General features: G+C 40.6%; 1 protein-coding gene across 1 annotated transcript in view; it reads left to right on the top strand.

Moving 5' to 3' along the window:
* dcaf12 (DDB1 and CUL4 associated factor 12) overlaps nt 1-23,689 on the top strand; it is an 87,883-nt gene extending 64,194 nt beyond the window's left edge. The window contains exons 6-9 of the mRNA XM_059989633.1: nt 1,696-1,761; nt 3,632-3,794; nt 6,602-6,786; nt 22,597-23,689. Of these exons, the coding sequence (XP_059845616.1) occupies nt 1,696-1,761; nt 3,632-3,794; nt 6,602-6,786; nt 22,597-22,755 (573 nt within the window). The 3' untranslated portion in view covers nt 22,756-23,689. The remainder of the gene's footprint in view (nt 1-1,695; nt 1,762-3,631; nt 3,795-6,601; nt 6,787-22,596) is intronic.
* Nucleotides 23,690-24,209: the final 520 nt, after the last annotated feature.

The raw sequence follows: 24,209 nt of genomic DNA, 5'->3' as shown, positions 1-24,209 counted from the left end.
ATTAGACATTTGCATTAACAAGCCTGTGTAGAGGTTTACCTAATAAAGTGGCCATTGAGTATATTTGGAGATAACAGGAAAATTAATTAAAGAGCCGGCCTTCGTCCTGCTGTTCTGCTTATTGACAGTTCAATTTACTGCATTCTTTTTACAACTTCTTTATAGTCTTAAAATGAGTTGTATTATCCAGCCTCAAGGAAGAAATCTAGTGGAATGGGGAGCGAATACTGATGAATACTAGAAAATATTTTTGACTTAGATATGTTGCTTACTGTCACAGTAGGTCTTCAGAGACTTTTAAAAGAAAGTCTTGTCTCATCATCAGCCTGAACTTAAAAAGGTGTGCACTTTTTTTTATATCTGTGGTGAATCTTTTGGTTTCCACATGCAGATTCCAGGATATCTTTCTAATTCAATAGCAGTATCATGGATGTATTTTTGTTAATTACAGGCAGTCCCCAGGTTACGTACGAGTTCCGTTCCTGAGTCCGTCTTTAAGTCGGATTTGTACGCAAGTCGGAACAAGTACATCCGGTATTATTTAGCGTCACTTAGTCAAGCGTTTCTCTTAGTATATAGTATATATTTTACCTCTCTATGCATATAAAACACTTAAGAAACGTATGTATTCCAATAATTAAAGCACTGCGTTGCTTAGTAATAATTGTAGCTTTCATTGGGCAGGGCCTTTCACATGCTCCATTATTCTCACTTTATCCGTTATCCTTTAAAATTGTTCCAATCGTTGACCAACTGTAGCCTAACACTTTTCCAATAACCGATGGCGTTTCACCTCTTTCCAAACGCTTTATTATTTCTACTTTGTTTTCTATCACGATCGCTTCCTATCAATGGAACAGAAACACTGCAGATGGTGGGTCCTGAGCTCTGCCGGCTCCCGAGGTCCGCTGGGTCCTAAGGACCACCGCACTGAATTCCCTGGGTCCTAAACTCCACCGCACTGAGACAAGCTAAATGGGGCAAGTGGGGTCTGTGCTGGGTTTGGGTATTTGATCCGACACAATATTCCGTGTGGGAATTTAAACTGGAGGTGGCAGTGTTTTTTTTACGAGGTCGAGTTGTGAGCTCAACATTAACCCGGCACGGATGGTACGGGAGTCACTGGATCAACATCAACCCGGCACGAGAGCTGTCTTTCACTAAATCGAACTCGGGAACCTCCGTTCTTGAGCCCGGCACTGATCTCATTGCTTCACCAGCCGACTGGAGTGGGGAGGGGTGGGGGGCAGGGTCAGGGTGAATCTTACTAAGAAAAATTTAAGCCAAATACAAAGTTAAACGTTCAACACAGTGTTAACGGCAATGACTTAAAATGGCGGACGGTGTTGCAATCCAACTTAAAATGGTGGATGGCGTTCTCCTTCCTCGGTTCGTAAGTACGAGTTGTCCATAAGTCGGACGTTCGTAACTCGGGGACTACCTGTAATCAATCTTTCAAAACTATTGATAGAAGATAACATTCAGCATCCTGTATAATTTAATGTGAACCTAACTAAAGAGTAAACAGTTGATTTTTCGGGCTTGAAACATCAACTATTTACACTTCTCCATAGATGGAGCCTGCCCTCCTGAGTTTCACTAACATCTTGTGTTTGTTGCTTTGGATTTCCAGCAGCTGCATATTTTATCATGTTTGTAACTAACTAAATACTCAACTGTAAACTGATTTTTCAGGAGCTTGGTGCAGTGTCTCTTGATGGTTACTTTCATTTATGGAAAGCAGAAGATAACTTGACAAAGGTAACATTTCTTGGTAAAGCTTAAATAAAGCTGTAAAATAATGAAGCATTGATATTTCAATCTTACATGAGCTTTCAATGAATAACTGCTATGCTACTTGAAACAGTATTATGGTGAACTGATCAATTGTAATTTGCTGTTTCCACTTTTTTTCCCCCAAAGTTCAAAGCAAATTTATTATCAAAGTATATATGTCACCATATAGGACCCTGAGATTTGTTTTCCTGCGGATGCACTCAATAAATTCATAAGGGAATAGTAACCATTATAGAATCAATGGTTAGACATTCAGTCAGTGTGCAAAATACAACACAGCAAAGACAAAAAGAAATAAATAATAAATATTGAGAACATGAGCTGAACAGGCCTTGAAAGTAAATCCATAGATTGTGGGAACGACTGAATGATGACACAGGTGAAGTTGAGTGAGGATATCCCCTTTGGTTCAAGAGCTAATGATTGAAGGGTAATAACTGTTTCTGAACCTGGTGGTGTGAGTCTTGAGGCTCCTGTATGTTTTAACTGATAGCATCAGTGAGAAGAGACCAAGACCCTGATTATGAATGCTGCTTTCCTGTGATAACATTTTGTGTGGATGTGCTCAGTGGAGGGGAGAGCTTTACCCGTGATGCTCTGGACCATATCCAATACTTTCTGTAGGATTTTCTGTTCAAGGTACTAGTGTTTCCATACAAGGCTGTGGTGCAGCCAGTCGGTATACTGTCCACTACATACCCTTCAGGCAGGTGGGGCTAATCAGCCTTGGATGGCAGCTCACCTAGGAGAAGGAAATCTCTGATTTTAAGCCTCCGCTGCCTTGCGGCCATACCCACCCATAGGAAAGGTTTTGTGAGTAAACCCCAAGGAAGAAATCTGGAGCCGGGGTCCCTAAGGCAGTTTGATGTTGTTTATAACTTCACTCTGGGAACCTCTGCAATGACACTGGTGCCAAGCTGTATTGGTGCTTGCCATTCCCTTGGACTGCATCAGTGATGTGGAGAGGGGGACCCACTGCATGGGCAACAGCCTGTTCTTCAAATCTTCCTGCCCAGGCTTGTACCTTGGAGAGGACGCAGTCCACCAGAAGCGCTAACCCATGATCCCCTGGGATCAATGGCTGCCTACTACTACACGTGCAGTTTATTTTTTAGCAGAAATTGCTGAAGAGTTTTTCTGTATATTGGAATGTGCAACACACTAAAGTTTACATTTGCTTTAGAGATTGAATTTTGGATATTGTTACAAGTGAGGTAAAAACATTTAAGATTTCCCTATGTATTCCGGCTTAATCAGGAACTGATCGTAAGTAGGTTGATAATTGCAGGGTTAATATATTCAAGAGAACCATTAGATTAATAAAACTGATAAAAGGATATGAAGATTAATTTAGTTAATTTGAAAGAGAAGCCAGTCACATTGTTTTATCTCCTAATCTAAACAGCTAATCTGTGAGGTTAAGTCAATCTTATTGTACTAGGGGACTGTTCAATAGTCTGATAACAGTGGAATCGAAACTGTCCTTTTGGCTGGAAGTACATGCTTTTGGGCTTTTATATCTTTCAACCAATGGGAAGGAGTAGAAGGATGTCTGGGGCGTGTGCAGTCTTTGATTTCATTTACTGCCTTGCTCTGCTGCCTGAAGTCTACACAGAATCCAGAAGAAAAGGCTGGTCTCGGTGATGGGCTGAGCTGTGGCCACAATTCTATACAGTTTCTTGTAGTCTAGGGCATAGCAGTTGACATGCCAAGCTGTCATACATCTGATTGACTGTTTTATATAGTGTATTGATAAGAATTGGTGAAGGTAAAAGGAAGCTGCCAAATTTTTTCTTATATAGTTCAAGTGAAATTAAATTGTTTTCTGTTCCAGTTGCTGTCCACCAAGTTACCTCATTGCCGAGAAAATGTTTGCTTAGCATATGGACAAGAATGGTCAGTATATGCTGTGGGGTCCCAAGCACACGTTTCTTTCCTTGATCCAAGACAACCACAAAACAATGTAAAATCAGTCAGTTCGAGGGAACGGGGTAGTGGTAAGTTTGTACTTTCATTGCAAGAAATTGTGAAACTGTTCTCAAATTGTAGTTGGCTTAGTTTGATAAATGCATCATGATGCTTTTTCTTTTCTCCTATATTCAGTTTTTTTTTTCAAGAGCCAATGGGTTTAAAACAACAACAAAAAATTGAAACTGGAAGGCTGACATTAAGATCTTGGTATAAACAACTCTTTATGGATAAACATGAAAAAAAACACTCATGAGGCCCAAATTTACCACTCTTAATCTCCACATGAAATTCCTCTGTATGACGCACACAATAAGGCTGAATGAGATGAGATCAACTAATCAATACTGAAGCTGCAAGAATTGATGACGTCTTGATATTCATCATTTTCATTGCCTGACTCCCTAGTAACTTTCCATCAAATCTATGATCCAAATTGGAAGTATGGTGGTTTTCTTCTGCCTAGATAAGGCTTCCTTGCTGTGTTTCACCTACAATTGAAACACAGGTAGTTGCTTTATTAACACCAAATCTACCAGCCTTTTCATTAAATTCATCCATCACTGTATAACATCTTCAAGATGTGTTATTGTAAATTACTAAGGCTTTTCCAACACAAGATCTGTATTACTAGAAGGACAAGGGCAAGTTAAAGCACCTTCAAGTTCTTCAAGTCACCCATAGGGATCTCTTGGAAATAATTCACTGCTCCTGCGTTGCTGAATCAATATCCAGATTCTGTGCATTAAACAATCATTCTTTCAATGCACAGACTGCAGTGGTTTGAGAAAATAACTAATCGCCATCTTTTTGAAAGCAAGTGGCTATTTGGCAATAAGTACTAGCCTTAGCAACTACAGTTTCCATCACATAGGATGGAAACAAACTCTTCAACTCACTAACAGTGATGAATCTAGAATCCTTTGCCACAGGCAGCTGTAGAGGCCAAGTACTTATGTACAGTATATTTAAGGCAGAGGTTGATAGATTCTTGATTAGTCAGGGCATGAGGGAATATGGGGAGAAGGCAGGAGATTGGGGATGAAAGGAAAATTGGATCAGCCATGATGAAATTGTAGAGCAGACTTAATGGGCCTAATTCTGCTCCTTTATCTTAATGGTCTTGTGGTCCAAGCAGACTATCGAACCTCAAGTTCCAATAATTGAGTTTCTCCTGACCATCCCATGAACTTTTCCTAATTCTGTTACTTAACTGCACAATTTAGTGGCCAATTAAACTACCAGCCCTCATCTTTTAGATGTGAAGGCGAATTGAAAACAGAGGAATCCCATGGGACGATGGGAAGAATGTGTAAACTCCACAAAGTACCAGAGGTTAAGATTGAACCTGGATTCTTGGAGCTGTGTGTCAGCTGTTTTACCAGCTCTGCCACCATGCTGCCGTAAGATGAAAGAATTTAATGTGAAAATGGGGAGAGCAGAATTGGCCACTGTAGTTTCATGTTACACCTGTGTGAGAAGATTTCTCTTGTAAAATAAAATAATGCATTCATACAATTCTTCTTAGAACTGGTTCTCAGTGAGTATTCATGCAATCATGTCATTATATTACAGAGTCCTGATTTAGTGATACTGAATTTGAAAAAAAAACTTCCTAAAAAATTAAGGTTGCTTCTAGCTTTTATTGATCATTAATGTCCATTGATCCAATATTAACCTGCATTAGTCATAGCACAGAAAAAGGCTGGAATTGCCTACCTTGCTTTCCTTGTATCCCCTTTGAATTATTCCTTGCCTTAGCTTTTGACATTTGCTTTATTTTTGGGGAGGGGGGTGGATTGGGAAAGACAATTTATTATTGCATATCCTCTCTTTCAGAATATTTACACCTATCAGGTTCCACATGCCCACCTCCACAACTCCACTTGTCTTTCGAGGAAGACAAGCCCAGTTTCTCCTCATAAATGAGACTGTCCATCCCAGGCAGCACCTTGGTGAATCTCTTCTGCATTCGCTCCAGAGGAATTGTCTTTTCAGTATTGAGGTGACTAAATCACCACAGAACATCCCAGATATGGCTATGTTTGGCCATATGGCTTACATTTTTTTTTAAAGAAAACTATACTGTTGCTTCTCTGATACTTTATGCCCTGGCTAATGAAAACTAGCGTCTTATAAGCTTTACTTTCACCCTATCTAGCTGCTTGGCCACCTTAAAGTATCTTTGGACTTGTATGCAAATATTGGTCATCATCTTAATGATCCCTTAATATTTAATATTGTAACATTCATTTGAGTATTGATGGATTACAGTATCTGATCAGTTATGAGTTCAGTATTTCATGACGTGAGTGTCATACTACCCAGTTTCTGCCCTAAATAAAGACTGAAATTATAAATGTCATATGCTACCTTTCTCTGGAGACTCCTTATAAACACACATCACAAAGCCTGTAGGGTCCCACTGGGCTACTTAACTTTGTTATTAAGTCATTAATTAACGTTGTTTTCATTGTATGGAAGCTGAAGTTAAAACAGAACACCACATATATGGTAGTTTGTATATATTTTACACAATTCAATTAACGTTGAAGCTTTTATGTTGGAATCTTGTCAATAACTTTATTTTTAAAATTACAAACTGCTGTATTGAAGTTCAGTTTCACTTGAGAACTGAGTGGCATATGCAGTCTAGTTATTGCATTAACAAGTTTAAATGGTGTGAGGGAACATAAGCCACAAAAGGAGTAAGTGTAAGTTCTTGTGTGTAGAATAAGAAAACTATTGCTTCCTATTTGCCATAGAATATGAGTGAAGTAGTTTTGGAACTTTGCATTGAAGGAAGATTTTTAATTGTAAATTACTTTTTGAATAGGTATTCGATCTGTGAGCTTTTATGAACACATCATAACAGTAGGAACTGGACAAGGCTCCCTACTTTTCTATGACATCAGAGCGCAGAAGTTTATGGAAGGGCCTTCCACGGCAAAGTGCAACAGTGAGAAATTGAAATCCAAGTGCGAAGAGATTTTAAAATTAACAACAGGGAAGGGTTGGTTGGTAAGTTTGGAGAAATTCTGTCTTTTCCTAGAAAGCACAAAATGTACACTTTCCTAAAACTGCTTTTCCAGAAAATTTTAAAGTTTGGTTACAGATAAGAAGTAGACTTAAAATAGCTAGCAAGAAGTTGTAAAGTGCTGATGTTGGAAATCTGAAATGTAGAAAATGTTGGAAATATTCAGCAGGTTGGGCAGTATTGCCAGCCAGAGTAGCAAAATTAACATTTCAGGTAAATGACCTTTTTTGCAGATCTAGAAAAAAATTAGAAAGGGGTACCAACAGATTGAATGATCTAAATTATAGCCGTACTGGCTGTAAAAGGTGGTGAAGTCAAGTTGATTCCAAGTTGTCTATCTGGAGATGTAAATAGAGATTAAATGAGGATCGAGGAGAAATGAAAAATATAAGAGTGCTCGGGCAAAGAGAATCATGCAGCACTTGAGAACCGAGACGTGAAAATAAATGGTGGAAATGCCTAGCAGGTCAAGCATAATCAGTGGACATAAAAAAAAACTGAATTAATTTTACTGGTTTTCATTAGAATTTGTGAGTATTGATATAAACTAAAAAGACTCATCTGAAATTACAGATTAAAGAGTGGAGTTCTAAGATCTTAAAACCCATTTGGTTAGAAAGTGAAATGCTGTGTTTTGGACTTTTTTTGGACAGTGATTGAGGCCAAAGATACAGAATGATGTAATCTAAGAAATTGCAGAGGGAAGTGGTGCCTTTGGAAAGTTGAAAAGAGTCAGGGAGGTGAATTAAATCCCATCTCATTGAAAATTGTGGAAATTAAGGAGGATGATTTGTGTATTAACCTATAAGATGCAGATTATGACTTCAAAATTCAAAGTAAATTTCATTAGCTAAGTACATGTATGTCACAGTATACAACCCTGAGATTCATTTTCTTACTTAATGAATCTATAGAGTAGATACTATAACAGGATCATTGAAATATCAACCAAAGTGCAGAGACGGCAAACTCTGCTCATGCAAATATAAATAAATAGCAATAAATAATGAGAACATGAAATAATATGATGAAGAGTCCTTGAAAGTGAGGTCATTGGTTCTGGGAACATTTTAATGATAGGGCAAGTGAAATTGAGTGTAGTTATCCCCTTTTATTCAAGAGCTTGATAGTTGAGGAGTAGTAACTGATATTGAACTTGGTGTGGATCCTGAGGCTCTTGTATCTTCTATCTGATGGCAGCAGCAAGAAGAGACTTCAAGCTACATATCAGATTTGAAGGCATAAATAATTTTAAAAGTCCTCATAAGTAGTTAATCTGCCAAAACAGTTAAGGCAAAGGTTATTATAATTACTCAAATTGGATGACAAATATTCATAAACTGAACAGAATTAAAATTGGAGGGCCAAATTTTCAGTAAAAAAATTAACATTTGGGTTTGGTGTAAAATCGGTTATTTGGACTTGACACTAGAGCATTTCCCATTAAGAGTTTGTTTGCTTATAAAACTTGAGGGAAGTAATAGCTTTTAAAATCTATTTGAAAAATTAGCTGAATTAACCATCAAATACAATCTTGGATAATTATACACCTAAATTTATATTGCTTCGTTCAAATTATTTGTAATTTACTCCAACACGAAAGGTAGTTTAGTGTAAGTTTTAATTCTGAAGTTGAGATCATGAAATCTTTGTTTTCATTTTTACATACCCTTTATTCCACATGTAATTCCCTGGTTAAGATTTCTTCTGCTATGCTGTGAGGTATTCTGTTTCACCAGTTTTCTGTAAAAGCAGCATGACCTACTGGAAAGGGTGTTTTGGCTTAGGCTAAAGGTAAGGGATCACATTGTCCAACATAGAAACATATCAGCCAATCAGGATTGTGAGATATGAGAACAGTGGGAACGAATTTTCTGAATGACAGTAGTCTGGATTGGGGTCTTTTAACGGGAGTTGTGGAGCGGGGCAAGGGAAGATGCTGCAACATACTGTTGGAAGGAGCGTCTGTGTTGCAACAAGTGCTTTGTGTAGATGAATGGCTCCGAGGAGGGGAAGAGCCGGTTCTCCTGAGGGAGAGGTTGTTTGAGATGGTCTTCAAGGGGAGTTCAAAATGTGGGTGCTTTCAGACAGTGTGTCCAGCATGTAAATAAAGAGATATACCTCCAACTACTCCAGTATGAACTCCATTTATGTGCATATTGGACTAGTTTAACTGTAGTGGGTCCTTTTTCTTTTTCTGTAACTGTTAAAGCTGGAAATTTGGTAAATACACTTTCTTTATAACTTTATGCTGGTGTATGATTTGTCATTTCTGGGCTACCAAAAGCTGGGCTGTATTTACATGGCATTAGCTCAAATCAAGATTCCTTTAATTAGAACATCATGATGTTCCTGTTTGGTTGAAGCCCAAATCATACCAACCCTAGATGTATATTGTTCAATGAAGGTGGCCTTGTCACCACAGAGTAGCATGGCTTTTAGCAGAGTTAGCTAACCAGCCAAGTCTGTATACGAGCCTGATGAGAGGGCTACACACATAAAAATACCAACATAATTCATTAGTAAACAATAGTATGGTGTGTACATTATCTTCACGATAAAACAAAATATTTTATTAGGCAAATTCCCATGTTATGTATTTGCATAACCATAAACAAAATTCGAACATGAATGTTTTCTTCTTCAGTTAAACCTTTGATCTGGTGATATATTTTCTATGCAGTACATAGTTGCATGTGAGAATGGTTTGACTTAAGTTGGTATTTCTCTGCAAAACAGTGTGCCTGCTGGTAATTAGGATATTGTAATAGAGCTTGATGATTTATTTTAAAACTTTAATGTTGCTCTAATTAAGCTTGAAAATGTATTGAAGAAACTTTTGAATAAATTGAAGTAATGTTTTTTAATGAATATCCTGCAATTGCAGTCATGCCTTGGATCTTCACATCCTTATGCTGCAGTAACATTGAGAAATTTGGCAAGATGTCTCTTCATAGCTACTGTTCTCATCAAATTAGTTGTGTTCCTTTAAGAGAAGACTGCAAACCACAAGCAGTGAAATTGAAAGTTGCTAAGGTATTATTAATTCAACTGTAAAGTCCAGTCATGCTGGACTAATAGAGTAGCTGTTTTGAGAAACTGGCACAGGTACAGTGGTTTGAATATTCACTTTCTGTATTGTAAAATTCCATGACTCTAAAAGGGAACTTTTTAAGTTGTGAATGAGCAGGATTGATTCAGTTCAGTTCTGAGGGTCTTTCCTCACACTGTGTATATTAATGATTATCATTACCTAAACCTGGAAGAAGTGGTCTTGAAATTGATTAGCAAAATAAGAAAATTTGATTAGTTTCTTCCAACCTAAATGAGGAAGGCCAGTGCAGACTACCCATGCGGCTGTTCCCATCAACAATAGGGATACTGCTTGGGGGTAGGAGGTGACCTAGCAGAGGAAAGCCACAGTCTCTGGCACTGAGTCTGGCTCTGGCTCAGATGTGTAGGTGGTGAAGAGATGAGCTGTACTTACAGGGGATTCATTGGTTAGGGGAACAGAAACGAGGTTCTGTGGATGAGAACGGGATTCCTGGATGGTACTTTCCCTCCTGAGTGTCAGGGTCAGGAATATCTCATAGAGGTCACAACATTCTTAAGTGGGAGGGTGAGCAGCTAGAGGTTGTGTTCTACGTCGGTACTAATGATTTGGGTAGGATGGGTAATGAGTAAGTTCCGGAGATTGGGTGCCAAGTTAATGGACAGGATCTGCAGGGTTGTGATCTCCGGAATGCCACCCATACAATGTGCTGGTGAGGCCAGAAGTAGGAAGATCATACAGTTTAACACGTGGCTAAGGAATTGATGGAGGAGGAATGGCTTCAGATTTTTAGAATACAGAATAGTACAGCACAGTACAGGCCCTTTGGCCCACAGTGTGCTGACACTTAAACCCTGCCTTCCATATAACCCCCCCCCCCCACCTTAAATTCCTCCATATACCTGTCTAATAGTCTCTCAAATTTCACTATATCTGCCTCCACTACTGACTCAGGCAGTGCATTCCATGCACCAACCACTCTGAGTAAAAAAAACCTTCCTCTAATATCCCCCTTGAACTTACCACCCCTTATCTTAAAGCCATGTCCACTTGTATTGAGCAGTGGTGCCCAAGCGAAGAGGTGCTGGCTGTCCACTCTATCTAGTAATATCTTGTATACCTCTATCATGTCTCCTCTCATCCTCCTCTCCAAAGAGTAAAGCCCTAGCTCCCTTAATCTCTAATCATAATGCATACTCTCTAAACCAGGCAGCATCCTGGTAAATCTCCTCTGTACCCTTTCCAATGCTTCCACATCCTTCCTGTAGTGAGGCAACCAGAATTGGACACAGTACCAAGTGTGGCCTGACCAGAGTTTTATAGAGCTGCATCATTACCTTGTGACTCTTAAACTCTATCCCTCGACTTATGAAAGCTAACACCCCATAAGTTTTCTTAACAACCCTAACTACCTCTGAGGCAACTTTCTGGGATCTGTGGACATGTACCCCCAGATCACTCTGCTCCTCCACGCTCCCAAGTATCCTGCCACTTACTTTGTACTCTGCCTTGGAGTTTGTCCTTCCAAAGTATACCACCTCACACTTCCCTGGGTTGAACTTCATCTGCCACTTTTCAGCCCACTTCTGCATCCTATCAATGTCCCTCTGCAATCTTCAACAATCCTCAACACTATTCACAACACCACCAACCTTTGTGTTGTCTGCAAACTTGCCAACCCACCCTTCTACCCCACATCCAGGTCGTTAATAAAAATCACGAAAAGTAGAGGTCCCAGAACCGATCCTTGTGGGACACCACTTGTCACAACCTTCCAATCCGAATGTACTCCCTCCACCACGACCCTCTGCTTTCTGTAGGCAAGCCAAACTTCCCTGGCTCCCATGCTTTCTGACTTTCTGAATTAGCCTACCATGTGGAACCTTGTCAAATGCCATATTAAAATCCATGTAGATCACATCCACTGCACTACCCTCATCTATATGCCTGGTCACCACCTGAAAGAACTCTTATCAGGCTTGCTAGACACGTTCTGCCCTTCACAAAGCCATGCTGACTGTCCCTGACCATGATTCTCTAAATGCCCATAGATCCTATCTCTAAGAATCTTTTCCAACAATTTTCCCACCACAGACAAAAGGCTCACTGGTCTATAATTACCTGGACTATCCCTACTACCTTTTATGAACATGGGGACAACATTCACCTCCCTCCAATCCTCCGGTACCATTCCAGTGGACAACGGAGACATAAAGATCCTAGCCAGAGGCTCAGCAATCTCTTCCTTTGCCTCATGGAGCAGCCTGGGGAATATTCCATCAAGCCCTGGGGACTTACCCGTTCTAATGTATTTTAACAACTCTTAACACCTCCTCTCCCTTAATATCAACATGCTCCAGAACATCAACCTCACTCATATTGTGCTCACCGTCAAGTTCCCTCTCATTGGTGAATACCGAAGAAAAGTATTCACTGAGGACCTTGCTCACTTCCACAGCCTCCAGGCACATCTTCCCACCTTTATGTCTAATCGGTCCGACCTTCATTCCTGTCATCCTTTTGTTCTTCACATAATTGAAGAATTTTCGATCATTCAGCTCTCCCAGGGAAGGTGGGGACGGTTTGCACCTGTACTGGAGGGGCACTAATCTGCTAGCAAGAATGTTTACTAGTGATGCATAGAAGGGCAGGGTGGGGGAATTTAAACTGGAATTGCGGTGGTTGGGGACCTGAGTGCCAGAACAGATAGTACAGGTGGTTCAATGGGTACATTTAATGTCAGAAATGTATACAATGTACATCCTGAAATTCTAATTTTCACAAACTTCGACGAAGACAGAGGAATGCCCCAAAGAATGAATGTTAGAACTCCAAAGCCCTCCCGCCACACACAAACAGCAGTAAAGTAATGGCCCTCCCCCCCACCATCAAAAAAGCATCAGCGCCTTCCACTGAGTACTCAAGCATACAGCAAGCATCAATAAAGACAGACTTGCAGTACCCCAAAGACTACTCATTCACCTGGTAATTCAACATGCCACAGGTTTTCTCTCTCTCCCTAATGAGGGAGAAAGGGGTGTCCCTGTTTCACAATGAGAGGGGAGGTATAACAAACAACTCGCTGATTTATGATGTTAAAAGTTTGTTGCGTCGCTTTTTCTGAGCTCTGCACCCATAGAGTCAGCCCCAGGGTTCAGGTCTCTGAACACAACCCATTGCAGCTAAACCCGCTGCTCCTGATGTTCCGTGTTCTCCCACAACACCACGGTCAGGGGCACCGGCCTTGAATCAGCCCATCTCCAAAGCCACAAAAATCCGGCACCCTGAAGTTGTGCTTGTCTTCCAGGCTGCATCCTTGGGATATCAAAAATCAGCTGGTCGTGAGGCCCTGAGAGTGGATCTCATTCCCAGAAAGAACTGATCAGAGTGTAACTCCAGGTCAGGGTGTTCAAAAGAACCTTAGAAAGGAAAAAAAAAGAGATGTCAAAGATAGAAGTCGCTATTTCCAAAGATGCAAGCAAAGGAGTCACCATTTAATGCCACGTTGACTTTGCTCCACCCTCCGAGGCAATTGTGGAGCAATTGTTATTAAACCTACATACAAAGTTAGGAATCAAATAGTGAGCACTAATGTTCTGAGCTGCATATATTTGAATGCAAGGGGGATGAGCTTGGGGCATGGATCAGCACATGAAGTTATGACCCAGTAGGTATTAATGATGTGGTTGCAGGAGGGGCAGAACTGATACTTCAATGTTTCGGGGTTCTGTTGTTTTCGACCTGAAAGACTAGGAAGGATTAAAGGGAGAGGGGGAGGCATTACTAGTCAGGGAAAATGTCACAGCATTGCCCAGTCAGGAAAGACTGGCGAACTCATCTAGTGAGGCTTTATGGGTAGTACTGAGGGATAAGAATGTTATGACCACATTAATGGGATTATATTATAAACCACCTCTAAATATATGGGATTCAGAGGAGCAAATTTGTAGAGATATTGCAGACTATTGCAAGAAACTTAAGGTAGTGATAGGTGATGTTAACTTTCCAATATTGACTGGGACTGCATTCTGTAAAAGGGCTAGTTGGGAAAGAGTTTGTCAAATGCAGGGAAGTTTCAGTAATCAGTACATAGGAGTCCCGAGTAAAGAGTGTGATACTAGATTTCCTCTTAGGGAATGAGGCAGGACAGATGACAGAAATTTGTGCATGGGAGCACTTTGTATCTGATGATCATAATGCTTAGTTTCAAGGTAATTATGCAAAAGGATAGGTCTGGTCTTTGGTTGAGATCCTAAATTGGAGAAAATCCAGTTTTGATGTTATTAGAAAGGGTCTGGCAAGTGTGAATTGGGACAGGTTGTTTTCTGGCAAAGGTGTACTTGGTAAGTGGGAGGCTTTCAGGAATGAAGTTTACAGAGTACAGAGTTTGCATGTTCCTGTCAGAATGAAAGGCATTAGTTTTCGAGATATTGAGTCCTTACTTAAGAAAAAGGTGCATGGCAGGTATAGGAAGGCAGGAACAAATGAGGTATTTGAGGAGAATAAGAAATGGAAGAAGACACTTGAGAAGGAAACCAGTGAGAGCCAGAACAAGACATGAGGTTACTCTTAACAGACAAGGTGAAGGAGAATCCTGAAGGATTCTACAGATATATTGAGAGCAAAAGGATAACAAGGTTCAAAATTGGTCCAATGGAAGATCAGAGTGGTAATCTATGCATGGAGCCAAAAGAGATGGGGATATCTTAAATGGAATTTTGGTATGTGTATTTACTCGGGTTGTAGACACAGAGTCTATAGATATGGGACAATGTAGCAAGTGAGGTCATGGTCCCCGTACAGAATACAGAGATGGAGGTGTTTGTTGTCCTGAGGCAGTTTAGGGTGGATAAATCCCCAGGGCCTGACATGGTGTTCCTTCATACCCTGTGTGAGGCTAATCAGAAATTTCAGGGGCCCTAACAGATATTTAAAACCACCTTAGCTGCAGGTGAGGTGCTGGAGGATTGGAGAATATCTAAATGTGTTCTGTTGTTTAAGAAAGTCTCCAAGAATAAGCCAGGAAATTATAGGCCAGTGAGCCTGACATCAGTGGTGGAAATTGACCCTGCATCCACCACTTACTGAACACTCTCCATCCTCTAAATGAAGTTCCCCCTTATGTTCCCTTAAACATTTTACCTTTCACCCCTAACCCATGATCTCTAGGTCGAGGCTCATCCAACCTCAGTGGAAACAATCCTGCTTGTATTTACTGTTACTATTTACTGTTTCACTCCATTTTATACACCTCCATCAAATTTCCCCTCAATCTTCATTCTGGGGAAGAAAGTCCTTACCTATTCAACCTTTCTCGATAACTCAGGTCCCAGCAACGTCCTTGTAAATTTTCTCAGCATTGTTTCAATCTTATTTACATCTTTCTAATAGGTAGGTGGCCAAAAGTGGACACAATACTCAAAATTAGGCTACACCAACATCTGTACAATTTCAACAAAACATCCTAACACTTGTGGAAATTAAGGGTCAATTCCAATATTTAAGAGCAATTTGGATAGGTTCATGGTTGGGATTGGTATGGAGGTACAGTTTGATGGGACTAGGCATATTAATGGCTTGACACAGACCAGATGGGCTGAAGGGCCTGTTTCTATGCTGTAGTGTTCTATGACTCTGAGCTTTATTTGTAAAATTTACATCAAAACATCTGCTATATCCAGTGGCCCTGGTGCAGCCTCCTTTACTTCAGTTGTCTGGGAAAATGAAGCATAATAGGATCATGGAGTGGATGGATAAGTATAATTAGATTGTTTCTGTGCCAAATGGCAAACTTCCATATGGTTTGGTTGGGATCAATAGTCTGTCTTCAGTGTGAGACAGGCTTTTAGTGATGACCTCTATGAGCTATGATGAATACATCAGAATAGGAATTGGATAATTATATCCACTTTAGTGTGACATCAGAGCTCATAATCTTATGGAAAGGTTTTGTAAAGAAACCTATATCAGTGAAAAGCTGAAATTTAAGTCTGATGAAGAGAGTTTCAAATCAACAGGAAAAGTTTTGTGGAACTGAGAGCAAACCATAGCTGAGAGCATGAGTGAGAAGCTGAAAGCAATGAGAAGTGAGGATTATAGCAGTGGGGAAATATTTTTGCATCTAGTCCATTGTAAATATATGATATGGAATGTAATCATTAAGCTTTCACTCAAAGTTGCTAGCAGCTAAACTAGCGGCATCCTTCTACTAGTTCATTCATGGTTCCTTAGGTGAAATCTTCCAGATGTCAATCATTTCGATTTTTCTATGCGTCGTCCTCCTTTTTATTTGAATTTTGCTTTTGAAACTTGGAGCTTATGACTTGGTATATAGTTTGAGTGAGCTAGCACTTTGATGTGGCTGCTGGGCTGTGCTGCGCCTCATCCCTCAGAGGGGCTGCTGAATGTCGTTGCTCTTGGAGATGTTATCAAAATTCTGAGATTTATGGATTGGACTATAGCTCATGTTGCCTCTTTCAGTTCAGTTTTTTGCATTCTCGCCCATTCATTCTTGCTGCTGATTGTCAGGCTGGGGGTTTGATATTCTGATCTCTTAGTTTTTGTGTGAGGTAGGGTTTGAGGGGTTTGAGGTTTTGCTTTTTGTTTTTCTTGTCGGGGGGGATTGAAACTAGAGGGTGAAAGGGGGTTGGTGTCTGTCTTTCAACTGCTGTGGTTTTCTGTACACTATGGCTATCTGGGGAAGACGAATCTCAGTTGTATTCTGCATATGTTCTTTGATAATAAAATGAAACTTTGAACCATTAGCAATTTGTGAAGGAAAATGTCTTGCATTCAGGTACAGGGATGTGGTAAATTATCTAATGAGCAGGGGTCTGCTATAAAAGATATTACAGTGCTTGGAATAAGAGAGAAAGTGATTACAATTGCTGTTCAGTGAAGTTCACCAGAGTTGTCTATGTGCTAGATGAAACCTGGGACAGCATAGAGTCGTTGTGCTGTGGTGCCATCTTGCAACAGAATTATGAATTTTTTTTCTGTTGTTTTTTTTTATGTAGTTCAGTCTAGCTTTTGTATTGTGTCATGTAACACCATGGTCCTGAAAAACACTCATTTTTACTATGTACTGTACCAGCAGTTATGGTTGAAATGACAATAAAAGTGACTTGATGAAATTCCCTGCCCATTGGAAGGAGGGAATGGAGAAAAGTACCAGAATCTTGAATTTTAGTTTTAAAAAATTTAGCATAAAAGACTAGTACAATAGCACTGGAGAGAGATAGGAACAGACAAGTTAGAAAAGCGTTTAATTGAAGTAAGGGGAATTATGAGGCTAGCAGGCAGGAAATTGGAAGCTTAAATTGGAAACAGATGTTCTCAGGGAAAAGTACAGAAGAAACATGGCAGATGTTCAGGGGATATTTGTGTGGAGTTCTGCATAGGAACGTTCCAATGAGACAGGGAAGTTATGGTAAGGTACAGGAACCGTGGTGTACAAAGGCTGTAATAAATGCAGACAAGAAGAAAAGAAAAGCTTACAAAAGGTTCAGAGAGCTAGATAATGTTAGAGATCTAGAAGATTATAAGGCTAATAGGAAGGAGCTTAAGAAGGAAATCAGGAGAGCCAGAAGAGGCCATGAGAAGGCTGTGGCGGGCAAGATTAAGGAAAACCCCAAGGCATTCTATAAGTATGTGAAGAGTAAGACGTGAAAGAATAGGACCTATCAAGTGTGACAGTGGAAAAGCATGTATGGAACCAGAGGAAATGGCAGAGGTACTTAATGAATACTTTACTTCAGTATTCACTATGGAAAAGTATCTTGGTGACTTTAGTGATGATTTGCAGCAGACTGAAAAGCTTGAGCATGCAGATGTTAAGAAAGAGGATGTGCTGGAGTTTTTGGAAAGTATCAAGTTGGTTAAGTCACCGGGAACGGATGAGATGTACCCCCAGGCTACTGTGGGAAGTGAAAGAAGAGATTGCTGAGCTTCTGGCGATGATCTTTGCATCATCAATGGGGATGGAAGAGGTTCTGGAGGATTGAAGGATTGCGGATGTTATTCCTTTATTCACGAAAGGGAGTAGAGATAGACCAGTGAGTCTTCAGTGGTTGGTAAGCTGATGGAGAAGATCCTGAGAGGCAGGATTTATGAACATCTGGAGAGGTATAGTATGATTAGGAATATGAATTTTTTGAGGATGCGACTAAAAACATCGAAGGAGGAAGAGCAGTAGGTGTAGTGCATATGGATTTCAGCAAGGCATTTGATAAGGTACCCCACGCAAGGCTTTTTGAGAAAGTAAGGAGGGATCCAAGCAGGCATTGCTTTGTGGATCCAGAACTGGCTTGCCCACAGAACGCAAAGAGTGGTTGTAGACTGGTCATATTCTGCATGGAGGTTGGTCACCAGTGGAGTGCCTCAGGGATCTGATCTGGCACCCCTACTCTTCGTGATTTTTATAAATGACCTGGATGAGGACGTGGAGGGATGGGTTAGTAAGTATGCTGATGACAAAGGTTGGAGGTGTTGTAGTTAGTGTGGAGGGCTGTCAGAGGTTACAACGGGACATTGATAGGATGCAAAACTGGGCAGATGGAGTTCAACCCAGTTAAGTGTGAAGTGGTTCATTTTGGTAGGTCAAATATGATGGCAGAGTATAGTATTAATGGTAAGACTCTTGGCAGTGTGGAGGATCAGAGGGATCTTAGGGTCTGAGTCCATAGGACGCTCAAAGCAGCTGTGCAGGTTGACTCTGTGGTTAAGAAGGCATATGGTGTATTGGCTTTCATCAATCATAGAATTGAATTTAGGAGCCGAGAGGTAATGGTGCAGCTATATAGGACCCTAGTCAGACCCCACGGAATACTATGTTCAGTTCTGGTCGCCTCACTACAGGAAGGATGTGGAAGCCATAGAAAGGGTGCAGAGGAGATTTACAAGGATGTTGCCTGGATTGGGGAGCATGCCAAATGAGAATAGGTTGAATGAACGTGGCCATTCCTCATTGGAGCAACGGAGGATGAAAGGTGACCTAATAGAGGTGTATAAGATGATGAGAGGCATTGATCGTGTGGATAGTCAGAGGCTTTTTCCCAGGGTTGAAATGGTTGCAACAAGAGGACCCTTTGCTATTCCTAACCTCTACCTACAGAGACTCTGTAGACAATCCCTCCATGGCATCCACCTTCTCTGCAGCCGTGACACTATCGCTGATCAACAGTGCCATTGCCCCACCTCTTTTGCCTCTCTCCCTGTCCTTTCTGAAACATATAAAACCTGGCACTTGAAGTAACCATTCCTGCCCCTGAGCCATCCAAGTCTCTGTAATGGCCACCACATCATATCTCCAAGTACTGATCCATGCTCTCAGCTCAGCCGCTTTGTTCACAACATTCCTTGCATTAAGGTAGATGCATCTCAAACCTTCGGTCTGATTGCGTCCCTTCTCTATCACCTGCCTATCTTGCACTGTCTACAAGCTGTCTCTATTTGTGAGCCAACCACCTCTTCCTCGGTCTCTTCAGTTCGGTTCCCACCCCCCACCCCCCCAACAATTCTAGTTTAAACTCCCCACCAGGATATTGATCCCCCTAGGATTCAAGTGCAACCCGTCCTTTTTGTACAGGTCACACCTGCCCCAAAAGAGGTCCCAGTGATCCAGAAATCTGAATTGCTGCCCCCTGCTCCAATCCCTCAGCCAGGCATTTATTCTCGACCTCATTCTATACCTATTCACTGTCGTCTGGCACAGGCAGTAATCCTGAGATTACTACCTTTGCGGTCCTGGTTCTCAACTTCCTTTCTAACTCCCTGTACTCTCTTTTTTCAGGACCTCTTCCCTTTTCCTGCCTATGTCATTGGTACCAATATGTACCACGACCTCTGGCTGTTCTCCCTCCCACTGCAGGATATCTTGGACACGATCTGAAACATCCCGGACCCTGGCACCTGGGAGGCAAACTACCGTCTGAGTTTCTTTCCTGCATCCACAGAATCGCCTGTCTGACCCTCTTTGTCCAAGGATAAAACACTAGTGTCTTCTTTGCTCTCTTTGAAATGACTTGTTCATTGGCATTTTGAAGGAGGCTGATGTCATTGCTCACAGGAGTTATTCAAGCATAATCAAACCATTGCTGTTGGAAATTTTTGTCTTATTAAAACCACTGTTTACTTATCCTGTCAATAGTTCCTGGAGTCCCTTTGATCTCTTCAATTACTAAGTTCTCTGATCCCGATTGTCACATTTTCACTATGGATGTCTAGTTGCTTTCCATTTCTATCCCCCATCAGGACGGCCTTAAAACTCTGCTTCTTTCTGGATAACAGACCCAACCAGTTGCCCTCCACCACCACTCTCTTAGATCTAGTGGAACTGGTCCATGCCCTCAACAGTTTCTCTTTTGGGTCCTCTCACTTTCTTCAAACACATGGGTCCCAGCTATGCCTGCCTTTTTGTTGGCTGGTCTATGTTCCAAGCATGCTCTGGTTTTGCTCTCCAACTCTTCCTACACTACATTAATGACTGTATTGTTGTTGCTTCCTGCACCCATGCTGAGCTTGTCAATTTCATCAACTTTGCCTTCAACTTCCACTCTGCCCTCATATTTACTTGGTCCATTTCTGACACCCCTCTCCCCTTTCTCAATCTTTCTCTCCATCTCTGGAGACAGTCTACTAATACCTACTGATAACTTTTATAAAACCATTAATGCTCACAGCTATCTTGGCTACACCTCTTTCCACTCTGTCACTTGTGAAAATACCATTCCCTTTTCTCAGTTTTCTGCATCTGTTCTCAAGATGAGGCTTTTTATTCCAGAACAACTGAGTACCCTCCTTTTTCAAAGAAAGGGGATTCCCTTACTCCAACACTGATGCTGCCCTCAGCTGCATCTTTCATTTCGCACTCATCTACCCTCACCCCATGCCCCCACCACCACACCAGGGATATGGTTTCACTTGTCGTCGCCTACCACCCCACAAGGCTCTGCATCCAGAACATTATACAGTCAGCCCTCCTTATCCGCGAGGGATTGGTTCCGGGTCCCCTCGCAGATACCAAAATTCACAGATGCTCAAGTCCCTTATTCAACCTGTCTCAATGCGGTGGATCTTAGGACCCAGCGGAATCCCAGACCTTATTTAACATGTCTCAGTGTGGCGGACATTAGGATCCGGCGGTAGAGATCTGAATCCGCAGTGTTTCTGTTCATGAAAATAATCACGACTATGATTGAAAATGAAGTGGAAATAATAAAGCGATGGGAAAGAGGTGAAAAGCCATCGGTCATTGGAAAAGCGTTAGGCTATGTCGGTCAATGATCGGAACAATTTTAAAGGATAAAGTGAGAAAGGCTGTGCCCCGATGAAAGCTACAATTATTACTAAGCAACGCAATGATTTAATTATTGGGTTTTGGGTTATTGATCCTCCGCATCAACCCGGCACGGTGGAGTGCGCACTCGGGAGCGATCTATCACTAGATCAAACTCGGGAGCTTCCGTTCCCGAGCCCGGTGCTGAAACAAACATTCTTAAGTGTCTTATATGCATAGAAAGGTAAAATATATACTATATACTAAGAAAAACATTTGACTAACTGACGCTAAATAATACCGGATGTATCTGTTCCGACTTACTTAGTAAGAGAACTTCCGATTTTTCTCGATCCCGTTCCACGATAACCCACGCACATCCTCCCGTATACTTTAAATCATCTCTAGATTACTTATAATAGCTAATACAATGTAAATGCTATGTAAAATAGTTGTTATACTGCATTGTTTAGGGAATAATGAAAAATCTGTACAAGCTGTAAGAACGAGTGCTGGAAGAGCACTTCCGGGTTTTCTCGATTCGGGGTTGGTTGGATTCGCGGATAAGGAGGGCAGACTGTACTCCTCAACTTTGCCATCTCCAACAGGATCCCACCATCAAGCACTTCATTCCCTCCCTTCACTTTCCGCAGAGATTGCTCCCTATGCGACTCCTTTGTCCACTTGTCCCTCCCCACTGATTTTCCTCCTGGTACTTATCCTTGCAAGTGGAGCAAGTACTACACCTCCCTCACCTCCATTCAGGGCCCCAAACAGTCCTTCCAGGTGAGGCAATACTTCACCTGTGAGTCTGTTGGGGTCATCTATTGTATCCGGTGCTCCTGGTGTGGCCTCTTGTACATCACATTAATGAGGAGTTCTGGGCATACATTTTATTGAAGGTAATTTCATTTGAGATATTCTGGTTTAAACTTTCACTCTGTGTCTTTTGTTAGCAAGGGTTACCTCTCATTGATTTTTTTTTCTTGGTCACCATGGTACATAGTACATTTGTGAGTTTCAGCTGCTGCAGAACAACATATTTCACATCATACCTTGATTTGCTGATTGGGCAAATTCTGCTCCTACATCTTATTGTATTGTATAAGTCAGTGATAATAAATCTGATTCTGAATATGCATGGGATCACTGCAGTCCATACTTTGAACAATGATCAGCAAGGGGAACTCTTGCTAAATAGAGTCTCCTCCTGTAAAATGAGGGAACACTGTGGCCATTTTTGCCATATTGTTTTTGTTGGGTGAAGTCACAAAACTCAGCAGGGATCAGATTTGAACTGGGTCTTCCTTGTTCAGGGATGGTTTGCAAAACCAAAGTAACATTTTCTTTTCAATTTACCCTTTGTTTCATTAATTAGGATGTTGCTGTATTAAGTAAATGAATACTTGATAAATTTTTATTCTTTTAATTTTGCTTTTCTGATGGATTTATTTTATATTATTACAGAATCACGATGAAACATGGAGGAATTACTTTTCAGATATCGACCACTTCCCGAATGCTGTCTACACACATTGTTACGACTCCTCTGGAACAAAGCTTTTTGTTGCAGGGGGTCCCCTGCCTTCAGGTCTTCATGGAAATTATGCAGGCCTATGGAGCTAACAACCTCTTGCCATGTACTGCATTTGCTGATCAATTGTATTTTTTATTTCTTGGGTTTTCACATTTCAGTAATCCTTCCAATGTTTTAAATATTGTGTGAAATACACAATATTTTCTGTTCAACTATATGACTCTTATTTCTTTTTAATTTGTGTCGGTGCTTCGGTTTTTCCCCTTTTCTTCCTGATACAAGTTTCTTACTGAAAATGTATGTAGATTTAAACTGGTTCACTACTGATAGTGAGATAGGATCCATTAATTAATGCTTGACCACTACCAGATTTTCTGTGAAAGTTTGGAGGGGTGTAATGTGTGTAAAGGTACTTTGTGACAATTAAATACAAAAAAACTTAATTGATTCTGTGCGGGAGTGATGCATTACCTTCACATATATCAAAATATGTTAACACTTTTAGTCCATGTTTCAGATGGACTTATAATTCTACTTGTAACAAAATGTTGAATGTTTTGAAGTATAGGTCTAATGATACCCAAAGATTCATAAATTATTAATAAAGCTGTATGAATGGAATTTGTATATTTTTAAATTGTAACTTCCAAGCTGTCAAGCATCAGGGCTTTGCATCTGTATTTTGAATGCACAGCAAATGGTTAAAAATGACTTGGTCTCTTAGGGATGAGGGTATTTTCACTAACCAGGAAACTATTAAAATGGCCATGTCACGTTACTTTTGGTTAATACAGCTATTTCAATAACTTCTCTCTTAATTTAAGAGAACAGTATGCTTTGATATAAGTTTAACATCTGCAAGAAAATATCCGGACTATTTTGCTTACAATGAGCATTTGTTTTATAAAACCACTACTATATATTCATAATGGAAGCATAAGATGTATTAAGCCTTTTTTTCACTGATGTAGTTTATTTGAAAGTATTCTTGATAAATAAATAACAGGAATCATGTTAGTAATTTTCCTGTAATACCATGGGCTCTTAACTTGGTAAGCAGCCTCATGTAGCACCTTATCAAAGGCCTTCTGAAAATCCAAATATACAACATCCATTGCATCCCCTTTATTTATCCTACATGTAATCTCCTTAAAGAAATCCGGCAAGTTTGTCAGGCAGGATATTCCCTTAAGGAAGCCATGCTGACTTTGTTTAACTTTAATCTGTGTCACCAAGTACTCCATAACCTCTCATCCTTAACAATTGATTCCAACATCTTCCCAACCACTGAGGTCGGGCTAACTGGTCTATAATTTCCTTTATGCTGCCTGCCTGCTTTCTGAGAGTGGAGTGACATTTGTAATTTTTCTAGAGTCCAATGATTCTTGAATGATCGTTACTAATGCCTCCACAATCTCTACCGCTACCTCTTTCAGAACCCTAGGGTGCAGTTCATTTGATCTGAGTGGTTCATGCACCTTTTGGTCTTTCAGTTCTTTGAACACCTTCTCCCTTGACTTAATAACTGCATTCACTTCTCTTC

Source organism: Hypanus sabinus, chromosome 14 (assembly GCF_030144855.1).
Source record: "Hypanus sabinus isolate sHypSab1 chromosome 14, sHypSab1.hap1, whole genome shotgun sequence".
NCBI classification, from domain to species: Eukaryota; Metazoa; Chordata; class Chondrichthyes; order Myliobatiformes; family Dasyatidae; genus Hypanus; species Hypanus sabinus.
The sequence above is the reverse complement of the archived record's forward strand: the minus strand, read 5'-3'. Positions and strand labels throughout refer to the sequence as shown.